A 24618-nucleotide genomic window follows, 5' to 3' on the forward strand; every position below is an offset into this window, starting at 1 on the left:
AATAGAGTGGTCAAAGAAAAGCCTCGCTGAGAGCAAAGACCTGAAGGAGGTGAAGGAGTGAGCTATCAGGATATTTGGGGGGAAATGAGCTGTCTCTATGCAAGAGTAACAGCACAGGCAAAAGTCCTAAAGTAACAACATGCTTGTCAGGTTTGAGAAATAGTGGGGCTGGTGTGAAGTAAGTGAGGCTACAAACTGTATAGTCTTGTAAGATATTTTAAAGATTGTGTTTTAGGGGCACCTGGGTGGCTCAGTTGGTTGAACGTCCTACTTCGGCTCGGGTCATGATCTCACAGCTCCTGAGTTCGAGCCCCGTGTCGGGCTCTGTGCTGACAGCTCGGGGCCTGCTTCAGATTCTGTGTCTCCCTCTCTCTCTGCCCCTCCCCCACTTGCATTCTGTCTCTGTCTCTCTCAAAAATAAACATTAAAAAAAAATTGTGGTTTTAATTCCCAGTGAGATTAGGAACTGCTAAAGGGTACTGAGCAGAGGGAGTGTCATGATCTGAATTACCTTTTAACAGAATCACTGTGGCTATGATTAAAAGGGTCAGAGGCTGGAGCAGAAGCTCAGCTACCAGATGATTGCAGTAATCCAAGGCACGGAGCAGGACAGTGAGAAGTAGTCTGATTGGGTGTGTAGAAGATATTAGGGACAGGATATGTTGATGTTGATGGATTAGGATATATCCTGTAAGAGAAATAGTACTCATGGATGACTGTAAGGTTTTTGGGTTAAGTGACAGGGAGGATGGAAAGGGAGAAGGCTGAGAAGGAACAGATTTAGGAGTAGGGAGAGCAGGAGGAGGGTAAGATGGGGAGTTCAGTTTTGGGCATATCAGGTATGAGATGCTGTTAGACCTCTAAGTGGCAACAATTAGTAGTTAATTAGGGTAGGTCTGGATTTCAGGTATGAAGTCCGGGTTGAGGTTTTAAATTCATGAGTTTTCAGTGTATAAATTCAAAAAAAAAAAGAGCGGGGGGCGGGGGTGTCATGTTAACTGTGGGTTGGGTTATCATGAAGTTCATAAAGTAACTGGCAAGCCTGCATGGAGTTCAGGCTCCCTGATCCAATTTTGTTGGTCATGGCTACGATTTGGCACCACCTAGTGGCAGTTGCTTACTCTGGCTTAATTATCACTTGGGGCTCTTCCAGCTCTCTGGCTGGTTTGGGTTTACAGGGCAGCAGCATTTAGTTGGTTAGCAGTTATTGATTAGTTGGCACTCATTTTATGGACGTGACTGAGAGTGAACTAGGATGAGGGGACGTGTGCTCTCATTTTTTGCTTTTAAGAAGGGCTTATCTCTGATTTCCGTCTCCAGCCGCTCCCATTTTTTCCCTACCCAAGATCAGTATTTTACCCTAATCCCATCTGAATGTGGGCGCTGGGTAGAAGATGGAGGAAGCTAATTACAAGTATTTCTGAATTTTAGTTATCGTGGGACCAGAACACTGGATGAGATGGAGAAAAGAGGGAGTGTATATGGAAAAACGAAAAGTTCCAGGGATTGAGCTTTGAGCCAGTCCGGTGTAATAGGTGCAGGAGACCCCGTAGGAAGAGCGGGTGAGGTGCAAGGAAGGCCTAGAGTGCTGTATCCCGGATTTTCAAGGAGACTGGAGTGCTCAGCTTTGTCCAACAGTGCCCATGGGTCAGGTGATACGAGGCTGAGACTTGGCCATTGGATTGTTGGTGACCTTGATAAGCACATTCATGGAGGGGGATCAGAGTACCTGTAGGAGAGAATTAGAGGAGGAGAACTGAAAAGAGTGAATACAGACTACTCTTGGTGAATTTGTGGAAAGGGGATCAGTGACTCAGGGTGAAAGCCAGCAGGGGAAGGTGAGGATAAAGGAGAGATTGGGATTTTCTAAGAACATGTAAGAGAAATAACAGCTTGTTTCTTATAACTGATGGAGATGATCCAGAAGAAAGGAGGAAAATGTGGTTTTTGTTTATAAAAGTGACATATGTTAATTTTAGAAAAGACAGTTAATATGAAGAAAATAATTCACATTTTTGGCACTGACATAACTTTATTTTTTGGTGTATCACTTTTTAAAATTATTTTTGTATTGTAATATAATTCATGTACTTTAAAATTCACTCTTCTAAAGTGTACAATTCAGTGAGTTTTAGTATTTAGTAGTTAGTGTGCACTTATCACCACTGTCCAATTCTAGAACATTCTTGTCACCCCACAAAAAAAAAAAAAAAAAAACACCATACCCATGATACTCCCATTTCCTCCTTCAACCAGCCCCTGGCAACCACTGATCTATTTTCTGTCTCTATTGCCTCTTCTGGACATTCATATAAACGGAATTATGTAATAGGTGGCTTTTTGTGTCTGGCTTCCTTGACTTAGCATGTTGTAGCATATATCAGGACTTTATTCCTTTTTATGGCTAAATATGGTATATTACTTTTAATATTCCTACACATATATGCAAATATACTCTTAATATTCTTTTTAACTGTTACAGATTGGAACCATACTTTTTATATAGTGCCATCATTTTCACTCAAGTATTTTCTCACTTTATTATGTCATCTTTGAAAACATTTTTAGTGCCTGTGTGATGTTTTAATAGACAGTCCAATTTATTTGACCTTTTTTTATTGGACATTTTCATACTTTTTATGTTTTAAGAAGTTTTGTTAACAACCTGAAATGAACAATTTTTTGCTAAAACCTTATATACATAGGTGATTTTATCCTTTGGCAGCAATTTCTAGAAATAGATTACTGATCATGGGTGGGTATGTACACTCTTGTGAGGCTTTTGGCCACATTGCTAGATTGTTTTATAGAAGATTACGCCGGTGCATCCCCATGAGCAGTATGTGGGTGTGCCTTTCTTATCCTAAATGCCACTGGTAGAAATTATTGGTAAAAACGTTGATTAGATGAAAATAGTACCTCTTTGTATTGATTTGAGCCTTAGACCATATTGCTACCAGTGAGAAAAATATCTAAGAAAGCGTATTTACTTGAAAGTCTCCTAAAACCATCTAAGATTTCCTGACAAGATTTGATTTTTTTATGGTATATTTAGCAACATTGGAAAAAGTACACGTAAAGTACTTTTAAAGTAAGTTTGCGTGTGTCTTTTTAAATGAAAAATATGTTTCTGGTTTGTTAATGTCTTGGAATTGGTTTTGATAGCATTTTTAAGTCTTTTCTCATATTTTAGAGTTAGTGATTTTCAGTAGCTTGTTAAGTTTTCGTCCTATAAAATTCATAACTTTGAAATGTGAATATCCTATTTCATAATCGCTTATTATAGAGTTTTTAGAAATAACTTTACAGTTTAATACTACAAAAAAGTAAATACAATGCTAACTTTTAAATTTTGATATTTAGAGATATCAGAACCCCAAATACAGTGACAGCTGTTTTGGACAAATGATAAAGAACATGAATTTTATACTTAAGTTGAAGACTTTATTTTTTTATTTTTATTTTCAACGTTTATTTATTTTTGGGACAGAGAGAGACAGAGCATGAACAGGGGAGGGGCAGAGAGAGAGAGGGAGACACAGAATCGGAAACAGGCTCCAGGCTCTGAGCCATCAGCCCAGAGCCCGACGCGGGGCTCGAACTCACGGACCGTGAGATCGTGACCTGGCTGAAGCCGGACGCTTAACCGACTGCGCCACCCAGGAGCCCCATTAAGTTGAAGACTTTAAAACATAAGATAAAGCCTAATAGGTCATTTATAAATCAATTTATATGGTAGATTCTAGAGGCTGTTTCTAAGTTTTTAATTTAAATTTTTTTGTTTTTTTTCAACATTTATTTATTTTTGGGACAGAGAGAGACAGAGCATGAATGGGGGAGGGGCAGAGAGAGAGGGAGACACAGAATCGGAAACAGGCTCCAGGCTCTGAGCCATCAGCCCAGAGCCTGACACGGGGCTCAAACTCCCGGACCGCGAGATCGTGACCTGGCTGAAGTCGGACGCTTACCCGACTGCGCCACCCAGGCGCCCCTCTAAGTTTTTAATTTAAATCTAGTCTAGGTTTACATTTCTAAAAAAAATTTTTTTTAATGTTTATTTTTGAGAGAGCGAGCATGAGCGGGGGAGGGGCAAAGAGAGAGGGAGATACAGAGTCCAAAGCAAGCTCCAGGCTCTGAGCTGTAAGCACAGAGCCCGATATGGGGCTGGAACCCGTGAGCTGTGAGATCATGACTCGAAGTTGGATGCTTAACCGAATGAGCCACCGAGGCCCCCCTAGCTTTAGATTTTTTATTTTTTATTTTATTTTATTTTATTTATTTATTTTTCTTTTTCCGATGCAAAAGCAAAGAGCCTTTATTCGAGCTAGCTCGAGCTCAATCCCCTACCTGCACTGACGCAGCGGTAAGATACCAGGGAAAGAGCTAGCTTTAGATTTTTTAAAAGTACATACACATTTCTAGTAATTCATTTTTATTTTATATTAATCTTAGAGGGGAAGGTATGCTTTTATTATTGAGCTTGCCTGGGAAGAGTGTGAGTCAACTACAGAATCTACTAATTGTATTTTTTCTATGTGGTTATAACAAATAAGATAATTTTTATTGAGCTAATAGCAGATTCAGTCATCCTTGTCTGTCAAAAAGTATATAAAAAGTCAGCTATTGTACTCTTCAATTGCCAAACTGTATTTCAAGATAAATTACAGTGTAGTTGGGTAGGTGGATTTATTTATATCTGTGTACATAGTACGTATGGTAATTCCAGTCACTAATAACTGCCCTAAGTGGAGTGTTAAAGGAATGGTCTTACAGATATACAGGAATGTGTAGTTTTTCATGAGGCATTTTGTAATTGTTGCATGAATGATGAAAGAGAAAACACAGTATTTTGTTCTACAACTGTTTTAATTTTTTTGGTCATTGTGAACAGCAAGACATCTTACATCATTATATTGCATCTTCTTTATGGATTGGTCAGCCTTTTGATTTTTTTTTTCTCAAATTACTCTAGGTTTTTTTTGATTTGTAAGATAATCACATTGGTTTTTCAAAAATTTTTGTATTGTGTTAGAGAGGTAGAATAATGATAGCTGCAGTTCATTGTACCAGGCATTATGCTAAGAAATGCTTGTGCTAAGCACATTAACTCCATTATTTCATGGTACTACTTAGTGAGATCTCATTTTATAGATGAGGAAACCAGGGCCGTGGAAACCAGAGCTATCCAGTTAGTAAGCTAGAGACAGACTTCACATAAAAGTCCAGGGCCATTTTATGGGGTGTCTGGCTGGTTCAGTCAGTACAGTATGTGACTCTTGATCTTGGGGTGGTAAGTTCAAGCCCCACGTTGGGTGTAGAGATTACTTCAAATAAAATCTTAAAAAAAAAAATCCAGGGCTGTTTTAAATATAATCCTATGTTGCCCCTTATTGTTGATAGTGTATGGAACCTTTTCTCAGGCCATTCGAGGATTTGGAAGTTCAGTTCATTCTGTAAATAGAATGCTTTCTTTGTCCAGCTGTGAAATAAAAACCAACTCTTTGGAATGACTTGCCAACTTGTATTCAGTGAACTACTCGGGAAATTGTTTTTCCTCAAGTTACCGTATGCTGTGAGTTCTTTCCATTGTTAAACAGTATATAAGCAGATCATAGATTTGTGTTAACATTTCCAAATATGTGTTTGAAACAGATTTGGCAACTGATCGGAAGCTCTTCCGTCTGGTCTCCAATGATTCCTTCATCTCCATTCAGCCTTCCTTATCCTCCTGTGGACAGGACTTACCAAGGGACTTTAGTGACAAAGTGAGCTTGCCGAGTCATGGCCACCACCACCACATCGATCAGTCTCTGTCCAACACCTGTGACACAGAAGTGGCTTCTCTTGTCCCTTTACATTCACACTCTTACAGGAAAGATCACCGGCCACGAGGGGTACCACGGACTTCTAGCTCTGCTGTGGCTTTTCCAGACACTTCACTGAACGACTTCCCTCTCTATCAGCAAAGACGGGGGTTAGATCCGGTTAGCGAGTTAGAATCTTCCAAGCCTCATTCTGGATCCAAAGAATCCTTGGTGGAAAATGCTTGTTTATCTGGGGAATTTCAGCTCGTTGGTGAGCTGAAAAACAGTAATTCTCAGCCACCTACAAAAAGTGGGAGGAGCAAACCTTTGAAAGCAGACAAAAGCGTGGACAGCCTGAGGAGCCTGAGCACGCGGAGCAGTGGGTCGACAGAGAGCTACTGCAGTGGAACGGACCGTGACACCAACAGTACCGTCAGCAGCTACAAAAGTGAGCAGACCAGCTCGACTCATATAGAGAGCATCTTGTCGGAGCATGAGGAGTCCCCTCAAGTAGGAAAGAAAAGCGGTAGGAAGAAAGAGGAGTGCTGTGCTGACCCAGAGGACCAGAGTAGCTGTACCAGTGACAAAAGGACTAACAGTGAGAAGACTGCCTTGGAAGTGAGTACAAACAGTGGGGTTCAAGAGGCCAAGGATCCCAGCACCTCTGATGATATGCACAATCAGAAAGGTCTCAGCACCTCTGCATCTGAAGAAGCCAACAAGAATCCCCACGCAAATGAATTTACTTCCCAGGGGGACAGACCGCTTGGGAAAACCGCTGACCCCAAAGACGAGCAGAGTGAAAAGTCAGCTGTCTCAGCGGACTCAAAAGTTGGTAAAGACGGTGGTGGAAAGCAAAAGGAAGGGGATGTACGACCTAAATCCTCTAGCTTGATCCACCGGACAGCCTCTGCCCATAAGTCAGGCCGGAGACGGACAGGAAAAAAACGGGCCAGCAGTTTTGATTCAAGTCGGCATAGGGACTATGTGTCCTTCCGAGGTGTTGCTGGCACAAAGCCACATAGTGCTATATTCTGTCACGATGAGGACTCTAGCGACCAAAGTGACTTGAGCAGAGCATCAAGTGTGCAGTCTGCTCACCAGGTCAGCAGCGATAGCTCTTCCAGCACCACTTCTCATTCATGTCAGTCTCCGGAGGGCAGATGCAGTGCTCTAAAGACCAAACACGTCCCGAAAGAAAGGGGCACTGACTCCGAGCACACACACAAAGGCCATCCGGGTCCCGAAGGAACTTGCAAAAAGCGGACGACACGTCGGACTTCCAGCACAAATAGTGCCAAGACGCGGGCCCGAGTGTTGAGCCTGGACAGTGGCACAGTAGCGTGTTTGAATGACTCCAATAGGCTGATGGCACCCGAAAGTATAAAACCCTTAACCACTTCAAAATCTGATCTCGAGGCCAAAGAGGGAGAGGTGCTAGATGAGCTATCGTTATTGGGCCGGGCTTCCCAGTTAGAGACGGTCACTCGGTCTAGGAATAGCTTGCCAAGCCAGGTTGCGTTTCCTGAAGGCGAAGAGCAAGATGCGGGCAGTGGAGGTAAGTAAATGACTGGAGGAGAGTTCCCTGAGACTCACTGCGGTCGTGGGTACTATCAATTAGAGTGGTATTTACTAAAATATATAAAATAGGCTTTGTGTTACTGTCCCTCCTTCCGCTGTGTTGGTAAACTTTCTTCTGTGTAGGAGATGCTTATGTCAGAAAAGGTTTCAATTTTTTCTTGGCCTTGGGTTTTTCAAAGTCAGTTGCCACCTCTTAATGTTTTACCAGGACTGACCAAAATTGGTTGTCTTCTTTCATTGTACAATAGTAGCAACAACAAAATGTAGAAATTTATTAGATCACAAACCATTTTCAATCATCTCCTATACAGTGTGTGCCACTGAGCTTTCAGAGTTAGATACCTCAACCAGTAAGATTTTGCCAAATATTACTTTATCTCTGACTATGTACTGTGAAAACTTGTGCCTTGTTTGTCTCTTTGGTTTTACTTCTCCCTTACTCAAGTTTCAGGCATTAACCATTTTTTTTCCGTTAGCGTCACACTTCAAGTTGATTAAATCAATGTAGTTTAATTTGGCATTTAGTATCCATTAGTGGATACGTGATGCTCCCTGTGATAACACTGATGGTGTTTGATTAAAGTGATAGCTTATTTACTTCAGACTTATGGTATATTGTGCAGAATTCAGTGGGTGATTTTATATTGCCAGTGTGTTTTGGACGTTTTATTTCTTTCGGAGGTGTTTCTTCCTGTTTCCTCCTACCCAGAATAGTCAGTTCATTCTGTTGCGGATTTTACGGAATCTGGTTCTTGAGCAGGATCAGAAGAACCCTGACGTCTTCTGTTGCTGGAACCATAGCTTTTTCACCCTCCACTCCCATCCCCTGTATTCAGGCTGGTATCTTGTAAAACATTCTCTTATTTCCTTTGATGCCATTTCTGATAAAGACTAATTTCTAATGAGAATGCAAAAAAATGATCTTTGGTACCTAAAGAAGAAAACAGTCTATCAAACTTAAGTATTGAGAACTAATTATATCTGAAGTGATTATAACCATTTGGTGACAGCATAGTAATTAAATTCCCTTAAACCTTTGGTGTGGGTGGGTATCATTCTGTTTTTTATAAAAAGTCTTTTGAAATGCTTTTAGTGATTTCTCACACAAAGCATATCAGATATGTTCATGACCTATAAGAAACCATTGGGTTTAAAAATAGAGCTTAATTTTTCAAGGTGTCATTAAGTAAATTTTAAGAGTGAGCATGCTATGATAGAAAAATACTGCTGTTCTAAATACTGTTGAAATGTAAATACTAAAAAATATGTACAAGAGCTATAGTAAGTCTCTATGTCTTTGAATTTAAAATGCCATTTCTTTTTCACAGGGAATATGAGGTGTTCCAATTTTTAGGAAAAGTTACCTGAAAGGTTTTATTTGCTTTTCGGTGCAGATCTTTGACTGCTATGAGCTCATGCTTTTCCAGATTCCAGGTTTTGTCTTCTTTTGTTTGTGTTCTTATTTTTAAAAAAACAAGTCATTGAATGTTAATAAGAAGCAGGTAATGAACTAAAAATTTCCATGTACTTTGACGTGACGGGCTGTTAAAAAACATTTTTTTGCCAAAGGAAGAACATTGTAGGGGCTGTTTTTATTTGAGTTTCATTTATGTTTAGAATAAAATAAGAGTAAAACTAAACAGCTTAAATGTGTGAAGGGTTTGTGTTTCATTGGTTTGATCACATTTCATTAGGGTTTTGTTTGGGCTTTTTGGAAGATTGGAGGTAGTGAGAGAGGGGATATGTTTTGGTTCTCATTTAAAAATTGTATAAAATCTCAATTGTTAAAGATTTATTTATATCGACATTAATTGTTACAGTCCTTTTTAGCAGTTTAGAAGACAGTTTTCTGGGCTGTCTCTTCCTACATACTACACTCTGAAATGTGTCAACAAAACAGGACGCTGCTTGACCGTTCATGTGGCCGTACGTAAGCCACAAATAGATTTTATTCTAATGAACTTGGAGGTGTTGATGAGTTCTCCAATGATTTTGTTTTCTTTTTAAGCGTAGTTAGTGGAGTTGGCAGTGTGGAAGGACGAGATCTAGAAAATGTACTCTAAAGTACTAAAGTGAAATACTCTTAACATAGGAGGTGACTTAACATAATGACATGATGTTGGACACCCGTGCTGGCACACGGGCTCCGCTGTGGGAAAGCTGTCTATCTTCTTGTAGCCTCAGCCTCCTCATCTCACAGGGTTGCTGTGAGGAATTCATAGATGTCAGATGCTTAGAACACTGCCTGGCCCACACGAAATGCTTAATAGTGCTACTGTTTCGATTATACAGACCGCTGTTCTGCTACTCAGATGTGTCCTTTCCTTAAAGTGGAAGAAAATGATGAAATATAGAAATATATTAGAGATTTCTAATCGTGCCATTGTGAGACTCAGCAATAGTAAAAGTAAGAATTTTTACATAATACCTGATTTCTTACATAATACCAGCAGAAAAACATGAACATGTAATCTCGTAATATGGATTTTATCTTATTTTGGCCATAATATATCCTATAACTTCTCTCTTGGTATTCCGTTACATAGCAAATGATTGTTTTCGTAGGACTTTTCACCATTAATCAAGTACTTTGGTTAAAATTGGATTTCATCAGTTTTTCTGCTTAGGTGGGAGAAGAGTTTTAGATGCAAGCTAAGGCCTTTTGTGTTGATCTCTTTTGCATTTAATTCTTTTATAATGATAAAGCATGTCTTTAATAACTGATGGTGAATATTCGAAGGAAAAAGTACAATTAAGTTCTATATGGTAGAAGTGTCGTTTGGTACCTGCATTACTTTTAAAAACCATTTTCTTTTGCGTCCCTTGATTTACTGCTTGATTCAACAGATTATAAAGAACAACCAGAATGGAAAGGTTTATATTTGCTCTATTATACTTCGTAATATTTTTCTGAATTTCTTAACCTCTGTTTTTCTGTTCGGGAAAATTATTTCAAATGTAATGTTTGAGCCCCTACTCTATAAGCATGAAATAGGATCTTGTTATATTTCTTTTGGGAACCAAAGGTAATCTTTTGTTAAGGAAATATCACTGTACTCAAAGAAAAACCAAATCTCCATAAATAATTTATGAGAGTTTGTGCCATCTGTGTAAATTGGAGGTTATTTTGAATCCAAATATCATTGAATCTTAGAAAGACCCCTGAATAGACAAGAACATGAGAATTAAAGCTTTTGTACCTTACTAAACAGAGGGACTCTGAATTCCAATACATTAAATTTCTCATCTGTCACTCCATGTGGCAAGTGAGAAGAAGCAAAGTAGTAGAAGGGAATTGGTGCTTGGAGAAGCTAAAGTAATGACAACAATAGAAATGCGCCACCAGCACGAAAGGAGAAGCTGGAATGACCACACAAACCCAAGCAGAACACAGCAGGTGGGTCATTAAATGCAGGGGTAAACTGTCTTGGGAATTTGATAGTGTTGAAGGACATTGTGGGATCCTAACTTAACACTGTATTGTAGTAGGCGCACTGATAAGTGTTCATGTGACTGGCCCCGCTTAAGGGAAAGGCTCTATCAGTCTATGTGGAGAAGAAAGCTTAGACATCAAACCACAGAGAAAGATGCTCATTCAGTGTAGTGAACAGATTTGGATACTTCATGTGCTTGGAAAAGTTGTCTACTCTTAAAGCAGTATGAAGAAGAGGTATTTTATTGATGAGGCAAGTGAGGGTTAGTGTATAGAATTCCCTGAACCAGCCCATGCCTGATTTTGTGTGGTAGGGGCAGACATTACACTATATATATATGTATTTTTTCTGGTAGCAGTGAAGTTCTGGATGAGGAATCAAACAGTTACATTTTAATACCACCTCTATTAACTGGATACTCTTGGCAAGTCATTAAATCTGTGCCTCAGTTTTCTCAGGTGTAAAACAGGAATAACTGTTTAGGTCTGTCTCAGCATTAACTATCAGATTCTAGTGAGCTTAGATTTGTAAAAGTGCTCTGTAAATTACAGGTTTAGTGTGAGAACTAAGACACTGATGCCTTTTTGTCATTTGTAAGGAAGTTTCCCTTTTCAAATCTATGTCACTTCAAATAGATATTCTTCACTAATGACCCCTTCTTAGGTGAATCTCAGAAAACATATGCAAAATAGTTTGAGTGCAGTTTTCTGGAAGAGTCTATATGTCTCATACCACTTGCATAGGATTAAAAAAACATTTGGAGCCACCTCTGAGATAAGGAATCCTGAAACTCTTTTAGGAACTGTTGTGTGTGAATCATGACTCCAGTGTATCATCTAATTTCTTGAAAGCATTTTGTCTGCCCATCTGTATTTGTTTGGCTGTCTGGGATTGTGGAAAATACCAGTAGGACATGGAGATTTTCTCTCACTGAAGACACAGCTAATCCTTTGTCGTTGGTTGCTGTTGTGTGCTGGTTTACTTATCAAAAAGTAGATTAGTCCTTTGAAATATGTTCGCAGCTTGAAATTGTTTAATGTGGAATGAATGCTTTGAGGTTGTGCCATACATTCTCGGTGTGCTTTGGCCTCCCAGAAGATAACACTGATGAGTATTCGTTTTATTTTAGAACAAAACCTTGGCACGCCGGTGTTGGCATCATCCTTGGCTGACATGGGAAGTAAGAGGGGGAGAGACGTTTAGATCAAATGGCAGTGTATTTCAGGATGTCTGCTTATATCTTTTATTTTTCTGAGATGTACATATACTTGTGTGTATTTTCGCCTTTCTTTCATGTCTCATTTCCTACTAGCATTTGCTGCTTTTCTGTTTGAGGTACCAAAACACAACTTTTTACTTGCAGTCTTCTCATATTTACTTTTTCCTCTAATAAACACTCCCCACTGAAAATAACACCTTTCTTGAGCAGTTTTTTTTCTGTCTAAATTTTTATTTATTTAATAGCAATCGAGCCATCACAAGAGGCCAGCCACAACTGTGCATAGGGACTAGAAAGTCACTTATCACCTATGAATCCTCTCACTAAGCAATCAGCGGCATGACTGACATGTTTTTGTGGCGTCTTTTTCTGTACATACTGATGCTTACAACTTTCCAATATTTGAGATAGAATATGGATAACCTTCACCTCCTACCTTGCCATGTGTTGCTCTTTTATACCTCCCTGCCATTGTTATTTTTTTAAATATGAAATTTATTGTCAAATTGGTTTCCATACAACACCCAGTGCTCATCCCAACAGGTGCCCTCCTCAAGGCCCATCACCCACTTTCCCCTCCCTCCCACCCCCCATCAACCCTCAGTTTATTCTCAGTTTTTAAAAGTCTCTTATGGTTTGGCTCCCTTCCTCTCTAACTTTTTTTTTTCCTTCCCCTCCCTCATGGTCTTCTGTTAAGTTTCTCAGGATCCACATAAGAGTGAAAACATATGGTATCTGGTCTTTCTCTGTATGATTTATTTCACTTAGCATAACACTCTCCAGTTCCATCCACGTTGCTACAAAGGGCCATATTTCATTCTTTCTCATTGCCAAGTAGTATTCCATTGTGTATATAAACCATAATTTCTTTATCCATTCATCCATTGATGGACATTTAGGCTCTTGCCATAGTTTGGCTGTTGTTGAAAGTGTTGCTATAAACATTGGGGTACAAGTACCCCTATGCATCAGCACTCCTGTATCCCTTGGGTAAATTCCTAGCAGTGCTATTGCTGGGCCATAGAGTGGATCTTTTTGTTTGTTTGTTTTTCGTAGATCTATTTTTAATTTTTTGAGGAACTTCCACACTGTTTTCCAGAGCGGCTGCAATATACCTCCCTGCCATTGTGAAACTACTCATTGCCTTTAATGCTTTTCCTCTTTTCATTCACAGAGTAAAACAAACTGATAGTCTATTTCAGTATCCTCACTATAAAAATAAATAATCGTACTAAAACAATTCAATATAGGATTTAGAGAATTTTCCTTAACTCATTTAGGTAACTGAGAAGTAACTCCTGAGGTGGGAGGTATATGTATTGTGGATTTTGTTTTTTATTTGATCTTTAAGAATAGATCATACCACAGCTGTCTAAAATGTCTTAGGCTATCTGTGCCTTGTACAGGAATTGCCCTTAGGTACCCTGTAAATGTTTAAATTTACTTGAGTGATTGTATTACTACCTCAAAAGTAAAGAGCTACATGATCCAAGGTTCTTAAACTTGCTGGGCTTGTAATTCAGTCTGTTGAAGTTTGCTAACACAAAGAAATGATTAAAAAGTCAAGACTTGGTAATTTTAAAAATATACATTAAAAAATTCACAATTGTCTAAGTATATGTCCTTGAAAGTATTTTCAAATCTTTCTTGTTATTCATGGTTTTTGAGTCCATTGAATGTTTTTCCCCCTCCTATACCTATACATGCTTTAAATTTGGTTGTACCTAGAGTGTTAAATTTTTCTTACTTGTGTTTTATGCTCTTATTCTAGTTAATTTCATTTTTTTTTTTTTTTGCCAGAAGATACTGAGTTTTAAGCAGTGTCACAATTCAAAAGCAGTGTCAACTTCAAAACCAGGTTTTGTTTATTTATTTATTCATTTTTGTGAGAGAGAGCATGAGCAGGGAAGGGGGAGAGAGAGGGGGGGACAAAGGATCCCAAGGGGGCTCTGCGCTGACAGCAGTGAGCCTGATGCAGGGCTCGAACTCATGGAATCGTGAGGTCATGACCTAAGCTGAAGTCGGATGCTCAACTGACTGAGCCACCCACGTGCCCCCCAAACCAGGTTTTAAAGTGTTTTCTCCCTCCTGTTTGGTTCCTTAGTTCAAAGATTTGTGTGTGTGTGCGCTTTGTTTCTTTCTCTTACAAAGTTAAAAGATTTAAAAAATTTATTACATTCGGGTTGTAGAAGTGAATTTTCAGCAAGTGTAGCTATAACTAATGTGATTGAATATGCTTGTGGCAAATTATTTTAAGCTTTTTTAAAGACACTTTGCTTTCCTCGGCGCTAGTAGAACTGGGCCCCCTTTGGACCCTATTCCAAATAGAGATGTTTTGATTTAGTAGTACGTTTTTCAGGGGGCATGGTTTAGTTTTATTTGTTGTGACCATAAATTATGGCATAGTGTTTTCAGTTGAATGTGTGATCCTAGCTATTGTTAAAGTAATTGTTATAGTAAACATTGAAAATTCTTTTAGCATTAGGTATTTACACCCTGAATATTACAAGGACACTGTAGGCAGTAATCATAACTCCACTTTAATACATTGTTCAGAGGATGTCTAAACTTTCATCTTAGAGTGTTTCTAAAACTATTTTATTAAGAGAGTAGTATTATGTAGTTCTTTTGCAGAGGACAAAATATGAATAGTGCAATAATAGCAAAAAAAAAAAAATTTTTTTTCTGAAGAAGCCAAAGGACATTGTGACTATAAATGGACACTAATAGTTGTGTTTTCTTCTTGGTATTATGCAATAACTAGCTTTTACTTAAAATTAACACCATTAAGTCTTCAGTAGAAGGAAGATAATAAAGAAAATGTTTCCTATTTCCCTCCTTTCTATTTATTCTCAGTCTTCAATGATGACATTTTGCTTTTATCCAAATCCTTCAGAGTAATTTTAGTACATTTTATGGATTGAATTATTCTCCTTAAATTATATCTGGGTAAATTTTACTCTTATTCTGGTTATCTAAAACTAGAGAGAATGTTTGAAAGTTTCTTAATGAAGTGAATTGACCTGTAAATTGAGTAGTAGTTTGTTCCAGTAAAATGGAAATCTTCAATATAAGTTCACAAAGTGTCTTGAGTTGAGTTTTAGAAGTGGTTTTAAATTCCATAACCTCAGTTAACATTGCTGATGTCTGAGAGCCATTAACAGTCACTCATGTAAGTTTTCATTTCTTCCTGCAAGTGGCTTGTTTTATCCTTTATCTAGTGACTGCCTGCCAGTATAGTTTCTCCTTTGTGACAGTGCTGGTTGCAGTTTCCTCTTACTGAAATCATAGTTGTCAGGAATAGGCAGAGCATACAGTAGGCTTTGTAGATGGTGGTGACAGAAAGGTGTCCTTGAATTTCTAGATCAGCACTGTCCAGTACAACTTTCTGTGACGAAGGAAATGTTCTCAATATTGGTAGCCACTAGGCACATGTAGTTCTTGAGCACTTGCAATGTGGTTTATGGATCTGATAAACTCAATTTTTAATTTTATTTACTTTTAAGTAGCCACATATGGCTAGTGGCTACCGTGTTGGGGACAGCACGTTCTAGATGACCAGGTTTAATGATCATTTGTTCTCACAGGTCACATGTAATTTTTGTGTACATGAGCTTTTATATCACAAGTAACAGCTTTTTCACATTTAAAGGATTTTTCATTATATCTCAGTGAAACTGGAGGGGAAAAAAAGAAAAGAAATATTAGGAGTCCAGTCTGATTTGGAGCCAAAGCCGCAAAACGTAACTTCTTATTTAGTTGACTAACTTAGAATATCACTGTAGTATGTGAGCTGAAAAATAAGTAGGCGTTCTGTCATTTGTGACTTCTACTTTTTTACTGGCGGAAGCTTGCCAGATGGGTGAAATAGTTGTGTTTGTCATTCCTGCAGTAGAAGAAAGTGGCTACATAGAGACAGTTATCCTTTTGAAGGTAGTGCATATATTCCTAATCTAATACCCACCAGTGCAGTCTGAGGAAGGGGTACAGAATGTAAACATTAAAAAGAATACTTTATCAAAATCAACATCCAAATTGATGGAAATGGCTGTTGCTAAGCAGAAGAATTATTTGAGAATTAGTAATGTTTTTAAAATGTCAAGAAAACTTGCAATAGAACTGAAATCTGAATGCAACATTCTTGGATTTGTAATCTTTTTCATAATACTTAATAGAAAAATGTTTTGTAAGAATGTTTCTGTACTACATTTTGTGTTTATTTATATTTAGTATGCAGATACCCTTTGTCAAAGTCAAAATTATCCCTAAAATATTTAGATCACTAGGAAACCATTGTTTTAAATTCACATAGATAAAGCATCATTTTGCATTTTGTTCTAGAAACTGAAATCAGTCAATTAGAATGGTTTTATAAAATTTTATGTGACTCTATTAAGCCATGGTTGTGTATTTGTCATTGTTGCATATTTGGTTTTAGTTTGTACTTTATCGCTTTTGGATTAAACTATGAATATCTGTACTTGCTGTTTTGCTGATACTTGCTTCCTAATGTTGAGGGGACCTGTGCTGCTGGCGTAGAGTTGAATAAAGTTTCATGGCAGCTCACTACTTCACAGTTAAGATATGTCCATGCTGTCTTGAATTAAACATTTAAAAAGCTGCCAAAGTTATGCCACAGTGCAGCGTGGGATGAATAGCTTCCTTACCTCTGGCATCAAAAATGAAGTATTATCAGCTAAGCGTCTGACTCTTGTTTTCGGCTCAAGCCATGGACTCTCGGTCACGGGATTGAGCCCCGTGCTGGGCTCTGCACTGACAGTGTGGAGCCTGCTTGGGATTTTCTTTCTCTCTCCCTCTGTCTGCCCCTCTCCCACTCGTGTTTTCTTTCTCTCTGCCTCAAAATAAATATTTAAAAAATGCAGTATTATTGTTTGCTTCTACTGTCCTCTTGACAGTAGGAAAATAATGCCCCATTCCTGTTAGTTGGAACTAACAAATATTGCACTTGTGAAGTTGACTTAATTCAAGAGTGTGTGATTTATTTGTATTTTTTTTTTCAAAGTTCTTTTTTTATTTTTTCAAAGTTTTTTTATTCATTTATTTTGGGGGGAGAGAGAATCTCAAGCAGGCTCTGCACTGACAGCTTGGAGCCGGACATGGGGGGCTCAAGCTTACCAACCGTGAGAGCATGGCCAAAATCAAGTTCGAGCTTAACCATCTGAGCCGCCCAGGAGCCCCTAGATGAAGGTTTAAACCAATGGAGATATTAAAATAGGAAATTGAGTTTGAAGAGAAGATGGTGAGGCCAGATATATCAAAAACATTATTTTTAAAGAACCAATTATCTTTAAATAAACAATGTGTATGTCTTGTGTATTCTTTGATGCGCCATATTAACAGTGTATGTATGAAAGCCCTTGGGCTCAAGCAGATAGCTTCCCTGTACGTTTGAGGGTGGGAAGACGGGAGAGGCAGGCTCAGCTGCTATTTACATCTCTGACCTAGGCTCCTATTTGACCTAAGTCTATCTTGATACAGCAGCACAGGCCAGCGAGGAGGCAGTGTCATTTCGCCGTGAACGCAGCACATTTAGGCGCCAGGCAGTACGGCGCCGGCACAATGCAGGGAGTAACCCTACCCCTCCTACATTGCTCATCGGATCACCCCTCAGGTATGGTATTTTAAAATTCCACCAAGCTTAGCATGCATGTAACAGACCTTCTAACCTGTTCTGTCAGTGCCAGGAAAGCATTCAAATTGCTTTTTCTTTTCCCTCCAGTTTCTCCTATAGTTTTAAGCTCTTTGGGCTTTCTCTGCATGTGACCACGAGCCTGCTGCATTCTGCATGCCTTGCGTTGCACTGTTTAGACAAAACGATCAGATTGGGTTAGTCCATTTTAAATAGCAAAATTACTTTAGGGCATCTCTATAAATGTAAATAGAGGCCTTAAGTCAGCTTTTCTTTTTTTTTTCTACTCCCTATTAATATTATTTCAGCATCTTTTCCCCAACATCTTGATCAGTTTAATAGGAACAATTATGGGATGAGTGGTGAGCTTGTTGAGGAATACAGATAACTGACCTCAGCTTGATAAGCCAGTTTATTTTATTTCACTAAAATATATATTTTGTATTGCTTAAAAATTTGTATCTTTTATTTCATAATCAGTAGAACCTGGTAAATGACATGGGACGAAAATACTCTATGGCAAAGTATGGTCAATTGGATATATATGTATATATTTGTATATATCTGTGTTGAATTTCTCCACTTTTACTAGTGCTGAAGAAAAACATTTTTTGCATTTCCCAATATTCCTAATTAAGAAAACATCTATTTATAATATTGGGAATAGTTTTCCATTAAACTTTTAGTGTTTTATTCTCAAGTATGTCTTACACATCAAAACATTTATGCTTATGCTTTAATACAAATATGGACAAAAATGCTTTACATGTGCTTGCTTAGGCAGTGCACATAAAATACCATATACTCTCATTAATCTCTGTGTTAAAAATCACCATTACCAAATTATTTTCCTACATTTTAATCTGGAATTCAAAAAGAACACTTAGTGAAACAACTCCTGTTGAATACATGGTAGATCAGAAGAGCTGACCCCCTTCCCTTGTTAAAATCCTGTTCTTGAGAGTAACAAAATCTTTCTCTTTACATTTCCCTAGAATTTAAGACTTGCTTATTTTTTCTGGGTTTTACATTACAATCAGGAGCTTCACCTTTTGTGGGTCATGTTCCTAATTAATCCTGCAGTAATACATAATTCTGTAAGAAGTAGTATGGATTAGTTAAACCAACATTGAAAATATGAAAATGGGAAGGCACCAGTTAAAAAAACATTTGGTCTAGAAACCTTTTTCTGAGCACCTTTGCCTTTTATGAACCCTCCCCTTCTGCTCCCTGAATTAACTTCTTTTTGCTGATGGATTTGGGGTCTAGCCCCAACCTGCAGAAAGAGCTCAGCATTTCATTTTACTTTTTGTTTTGTTTTTTCTAACCTTTTCATTTTGCCCCTTTAATAACACTTGCCATAGACCTGTTTGCTTTCTTACTCCATGGTGCTGTTTATTAATCCCTTTTTTTATTTTAACCTTCTTTTTTTGGTCTTTGCAAACCCTTTCATTCTTTGCCACAAATAAGCCTGCTGGATCCCACTTACCCAACAAACGCAGACAAATTACTTTTTTCTTTGCCTGGTGGAATATTAAAGAACTGTGTGCTAACTCCAGCCAATCATGTAGAATTCTGTAGGGTTTTAAATACATCACCGTTCAAATGAGGATAATGGCGTGATTCTTACTTGTAAAGCACTCACTTTAGAATTTTTGGCAGGTAATCTTCTAGTAGTCAGTGTGCAGATTTTGTTAAGATTCTAGGATATTTCCAGCATAAACTTTACATGTATCTTAAATAGGTGACTTTATCATGGATGAAATAAGATACAATTTAGCTTAGAGAAATTAAAAACACCAATAGATAAAATCTTTTTTAAATTGCAAAAATATTCAGGTAGAAAATATTGGTGTTAATTCTGTTTGAATTACATAATAATACTCTCATCTTTAAGTAAATATAGGATTGCATGGTCATGGAAAACTTGAAAAACTTGTTTGTCAAAAGGAAATGGAATAGGAGTGACAGTACTTTAATTACAATTACTATATAAGTACCAGTAAAATGTACTAACTTATTTTAAACTTTAATAAATAGTTCAAGTAATTGACAGTCAAAAGCAACTTGGTAAATTGTATGTTTTCAAGGATTGTGAGTGAATCATAAATTTCTTCCTGAAGGGAAAATGCAGATTTTTAAAATAATTGTTAGAATGTCTTGTTTCAGAATTATTTTTAAGTGTCCTTTTCATTAAGTTAGTCTCGTAGGTAGCTTCGATAGGCCCTTGCCAGTTCTCAGTTACTAGAGAGAAAAGCAAAGATTAATATTTAAAAATTTTATAGTACTAGTATTAAGAGTTCCATATTTATCTATTTTTATCAACCCAAATATGGTATCTTTTAGAACTCTGGTTAATGGACTGGAATGAAAAATTAGTTGCATTTGGGGAGGGGACAAAAGCTTTATCTTATTCTTAGATCTTTTTTTTTTTTTAAAGTGTTAGAAGATTGAAAGATCTGTAATCAAATAAGGTCATAGTAGTAACAGAATACATGATTAGAAATTCATAGGGATCATTTTGTGGTACTCAGGAAAATCCACCAAATATTTGTTGTTTGTGTACTGTGTTCAAGGCATTCCTTTGAGTATTCTCTGGAATCTGCAGATTCATAAGAATAATGTGATGATACTCTTAGAGTTTACTTTTTCATCATGGAGACACAAATAAAAATAACCAACGATATAAGGCAGAAGGTGCCAAATTCTAAATAAGTGGTACAGAGGAAAGAAAGACCAAGACCAACTATATTTTTCTGCTATTCCTTATTATTTTTTAAACTTTATTTTTGTATTTTTGAGAGAGGGGGCAAGAGAGCACTAGTGGGGTAGGGGCAAGAGAGAGAATTCCAAGCAGGCTCTGTGTTGACAGATGTGGGGGCTTGAACTCACTAACCGTGACCTGAGCTGACATAAAGAGTTAACCCACTGAGCCACCCAGAGGCCCCTGTTTTTCTGCCATTTAAATTGGAAATGTTAATGGGTAAGATTGCATGTCATTGATACTATTGATAGCCAATAGTTAGACCTAAATTTCTATCTTTCCTTTTACTATGTTGTAAAATAGTTGCTACCTTTTCTCAAACTGGTAGTTTTGATAGAGAATTGGTACTCTAAAAAATATTAGCTCCTGTCGGTTATTAGTTAGGTAAAGTACAAACATCCAGGAATAGTTTTCCTACCAACTTCTGTAAAAATGAGAGGTTTTTTGGTTGTTGAAGGATTTTCAAAACAGGAATTCAAGGGACATAAACATTTATGATTAGCTTTTGATGTTCAAAACCTTGACAGCCACATAGATTTTCACTAGTTTCTTTTGTTTCTTTATTCTGGAATCGATTTTCATGCATTGCCTAATACTTTGGAAACCTTTTTGTATATATGGGTATATTGAGGATTATTGTATTCTCAAATGTGTTCACATTAAAATACACCTAACTGCCATATAGCACCTTTGTTTTTGACTTTAAGTAAAAACAAAAAAGGACAGAAATATTTGTTGAGTACATATTGTATAAAATTCTTCTGTCTTCCAATTCAGAATCGGAAGGGACATAGTACTTGAACTACTTAAAACACCTTTTTTGTCAGAATTTTCTCCCTTGTAAGATTTGGTCATTTTGGTAAGCTTTGTAAATAACTTTGGATTTTGAGGAAGAGTAACAGACTTATTATATATGTATGGAAAATACAACGATATTTGATTCCATTAATTCCCAAGATCATCTCTCGATTTATGTCAGTTGTACAAACATCTACTCCAAAGGAGTTATTAAACGAATACCTTTATAGTTACAGCTTAAAAAAATAATGCAAGTAAGCATCAACAAGTCAACATTGTGTGGACTTGGTTTTTTCATGTGTTCCACACATTCCTCTGCTCTATTTAGAGTGTATACTTTTTGTTGGCTCTAAAAGAAGCCTGAACTATGAATGTTCCAGGTAGTAATGGTTAGTAGGACTTTCTGTGGTGGTAGAAAGATCTATGTAATTAACACTGTCCAGTGTGGTGGACACTACTAGCTTTTGCCCACTCCGGTAGCTCTTCACTACGGCAGCCACTAGCTACTTGATGTGGCTCTTGAGCACTTGCAATGAGCTTGGTGGAACTGTGGAACTAAAATTTTAGTGTAGATAGTCACATGTGGTTACTTTATCAGACAGTGTGATTCCAAAGTGTATTCTGTTGCCATAACCACAGGCTTCAGCAGCATAAGCAGTGTTTTCTACTTAGTCTTTTATTACATGGTTACTTTAAATTGCAGCTTTCTTCACTGTCCATAAAGATGAGTTTATTTTATAGGCATCAGAGAAATCATTGCATTGAATTCAGAACATTAGAAAGAAGTTGGTACTCAAAAAAATGATAAAATAACTGAATAAGGCCATCCTATGCAGCAGTCTTGCTGTGGTTGTTTACTCAAAGGTCTAATTTAATAACAATGCAGTTACTTTGAACATCATGTAGAGAATGACATATAATAATTATACTCAAAATATTTTCATGAGTTTCATTGATTTAAATTTGAGTATTAAGCACATTAAAATTCATAGTATTTTAAACATCTAAAATATAAAATGAGTTAAGAATATAATAGTTTCTTAATTATAGATGTTTAGATATTTAGATTTGATAGTTTTAATAAATGGCAAGTCTATAACAAAATACTAATAATATATTAACAGAATTCTGTAAGATTTAAAAAAGACTGTAATATCCCTTGAGAAATTACAGGTTTCCAAAATATTTTTAAGATTTTCTAAAATGATGGGCCCTTGTTAATGAAATGATGAAATGGGTTGGAGAAGGTAATAACATGTATACAGAGCCTGTGTGGCTTTATTTAAAAAATACGCAGGCTTTTCATAGAAAAAATACTTTATAAATTAATCATACTTGCAGCATCCCAGCAGTCATTTGTATTTCACTCGGTTGAGTCGATGTTTGTTATTCCATTTCTCTTGCACTAGTTTGTGATTTTCTTTTGATTGAAAATTGTCACCTTGGTAGCATTTGATAAGGATTCTTTGGTTTTCAGGTGCATAGAAACTTTGTTTTATTGTGAATTCGAGATGCCAGAATATTTGAAAGAACAATTCTAGAATTATAAAGGTTATAAAGAAAAGTGCATATTTAAACTGACAAAGAGGATTTATCTCTTGGGGACCAGCTACAACCCCCATATATAGTTAATGTGCTTGTTTTTCTTTGCTGCTTTCTTTTTCCTTACACTAGAATTTTGTTGGCTTGGGGTGGGGAAAAGTCACAGATTGGTTAGTTTACATATACATTAAATGTTTGCTGTGTTCATCACAATGACTCGGTTTTCTAAGGACCAGAAGATTTAAGACAGCAGTGTAATCTGTATATGTTGCAAAGTTTGTTAGCTTTCTTAGGTTACATTGAAAAAATCAGGTTACATTTTGAAATCCATTTTCTATATTGACTTCATTCTAGCTGTTGTTTTTTTCTTTTCTTCCCTGTAATGTCTCCCCAATCCATGTTTTTTCCTAGCCTTCAAGATGGTCAGCAAGGCCAGCAGTCCACAGCCCAGGTCAAAGTCCAGTCCCGCCCCCCTTCCCAGGCTGCAGTGCTCAGTGCTAGTGCCTCCTTGCTGGTGAGAAATGGGAGTGTCCACTTAGAAGCATCACATGACAATGCATCTGCTGTAGGCGGCAGCAGTTTGCACGATGAACTTGGTATGCAGGCCTTATGTAATCTTGGTGATACAAAACTGTAATACAGCAGATGATGGGTAACAATGATTGCAATTTCTGTGAGACAGCTTCATTTGGAACTATGCATAAGAGCACTTTTTTATAGGATTTGTCCTATGTGTGAGGAAAATTTGACTTGCTTTCCCTTTTCGGTTTCTCTCAACTTTTACTGTTTTGTTTTGTTTTGTTTTGTTGTTTTTAGCATATTATTGGTAGATAGTTAAAAGTATTAATGTTCATGCTTTAGTGTTCTCTTAAAATGATTCGGGCAGTCCTGTTACTCGTTGGCACTTGTACTCTGTGGGGAAATGCTGATTTTTTGAAAAATGATTTTGATTAAATCTTAAATTCTTTGAATTTGCTGAATGTGCTGCAGGAAGGGCAAAGATACTTTCTGATGGTCTGTTGCTATGGAATCTTTCTTTTGGGTATTCTATATTTCATTTCAGTGTCTGTCACCTGAGATAGACTTACGTAATCCTAAATGCAGTACTCTGAGGACACCATGGCTCTACACTAATATCAATAAATTCATCAAGTTTTTTTTTTCCTGTTAATATACCTATAAATATTAATATAAGTTATTAAGTAGTTTATTCTCAGAGGGGTGGTGTAGTTTAAAACCTCAGTAATGTATAGCCACTCAGATACCTCTTTTGTACTTTACAGACAGTATTTTATATTATACTTTGTATGTAAAATATATACAAAGTATATAAAATATAGAGTATTTTATTCTTTAGTTTCTATTTCTCTGTAAATCCATCTTGTGTTCAGAATGCAGATTAGTAACAAGAAAATGAAAAACAATGAAGATAATTTTGTTATTAAAAAATACACAATTGAAAGCACCACATTTGCTCCCAGTGATTTTGTTTTGTTATAGCTGTGTTTCATTTATAGAGATGATAATCCACTTGGCACCTTGGCTAGAAGGATGTGTGGTATAAGGTGCCCGAATTAGATATAATAACGTTTCATATGCCATTTGTTGACATTTCCCATTTTGTAAAATCCTTCGTTATAGAAAGTTAACAATTAGACAAGCATATTGATGAAAATAATTATCCTTAGCAAATCTTACAGAAACCTGAAAATGGTCATCTAAGATATTTATAACATTGGCATATATAGTGATTTCTAAATAAAAAGAGAAGGCAGTAAAACATTTTAATTTCAGAGTGCTTTTGCTTTTGAGTTTACAATTTGAAG

The 24618-nt window shown here is 37.1% G+C and overlaps 1 protein-coding gene across 8 annotated transcripts in view; it reads left to right on the forward strand.

Moving 5' to 3' along the window:
- Positions 1-24618, forward strand: part of PCNX1 (pecanex 1) — a 168823-nt gene that overhangs the window by 60450 nt on the left and 83755 nt on the right. For 4 of the 8 annotated variants that reach the window (XM_040477561.1, XM_040477563.1, XM_040477564.1 and 1 more), the window contains 3 exons: positions 5653-7362; positions 17538-17670; positions 23204-23388. In XM_040477561.1, the coding sequence (XP_040333495.1) occupies positions 5653-7362; positions 17538-17670; positions 23204-23388 (2028 nt within the window). The remainder of the gene's footprint in view (positions 1-5652; positions 7363-17537; positions 17671-23203; positions 23389-24618) is intronic. The other 4 variants (XM_040477565.1, XM_040477567.1, XM_040477562.1 and 1 more) reach the window with 3 other exon arrangements.

Source organism: Herpailurus yagouaroundi, unplaced genomic scaffold (genome assembly GCF_014898765.1).
Source record: "Herpailurus yagouaroundi ecotype Mexico unplaced genomic scaffold, PumYag 141, whole genome shotgun sequence".
Taxonomy (NCBI): Eukaryota; Metazoa; Chordata; class Mammalia; order Carnivora; family Felidae; genus Herpailurus; species Herpailurus yagouaroundi.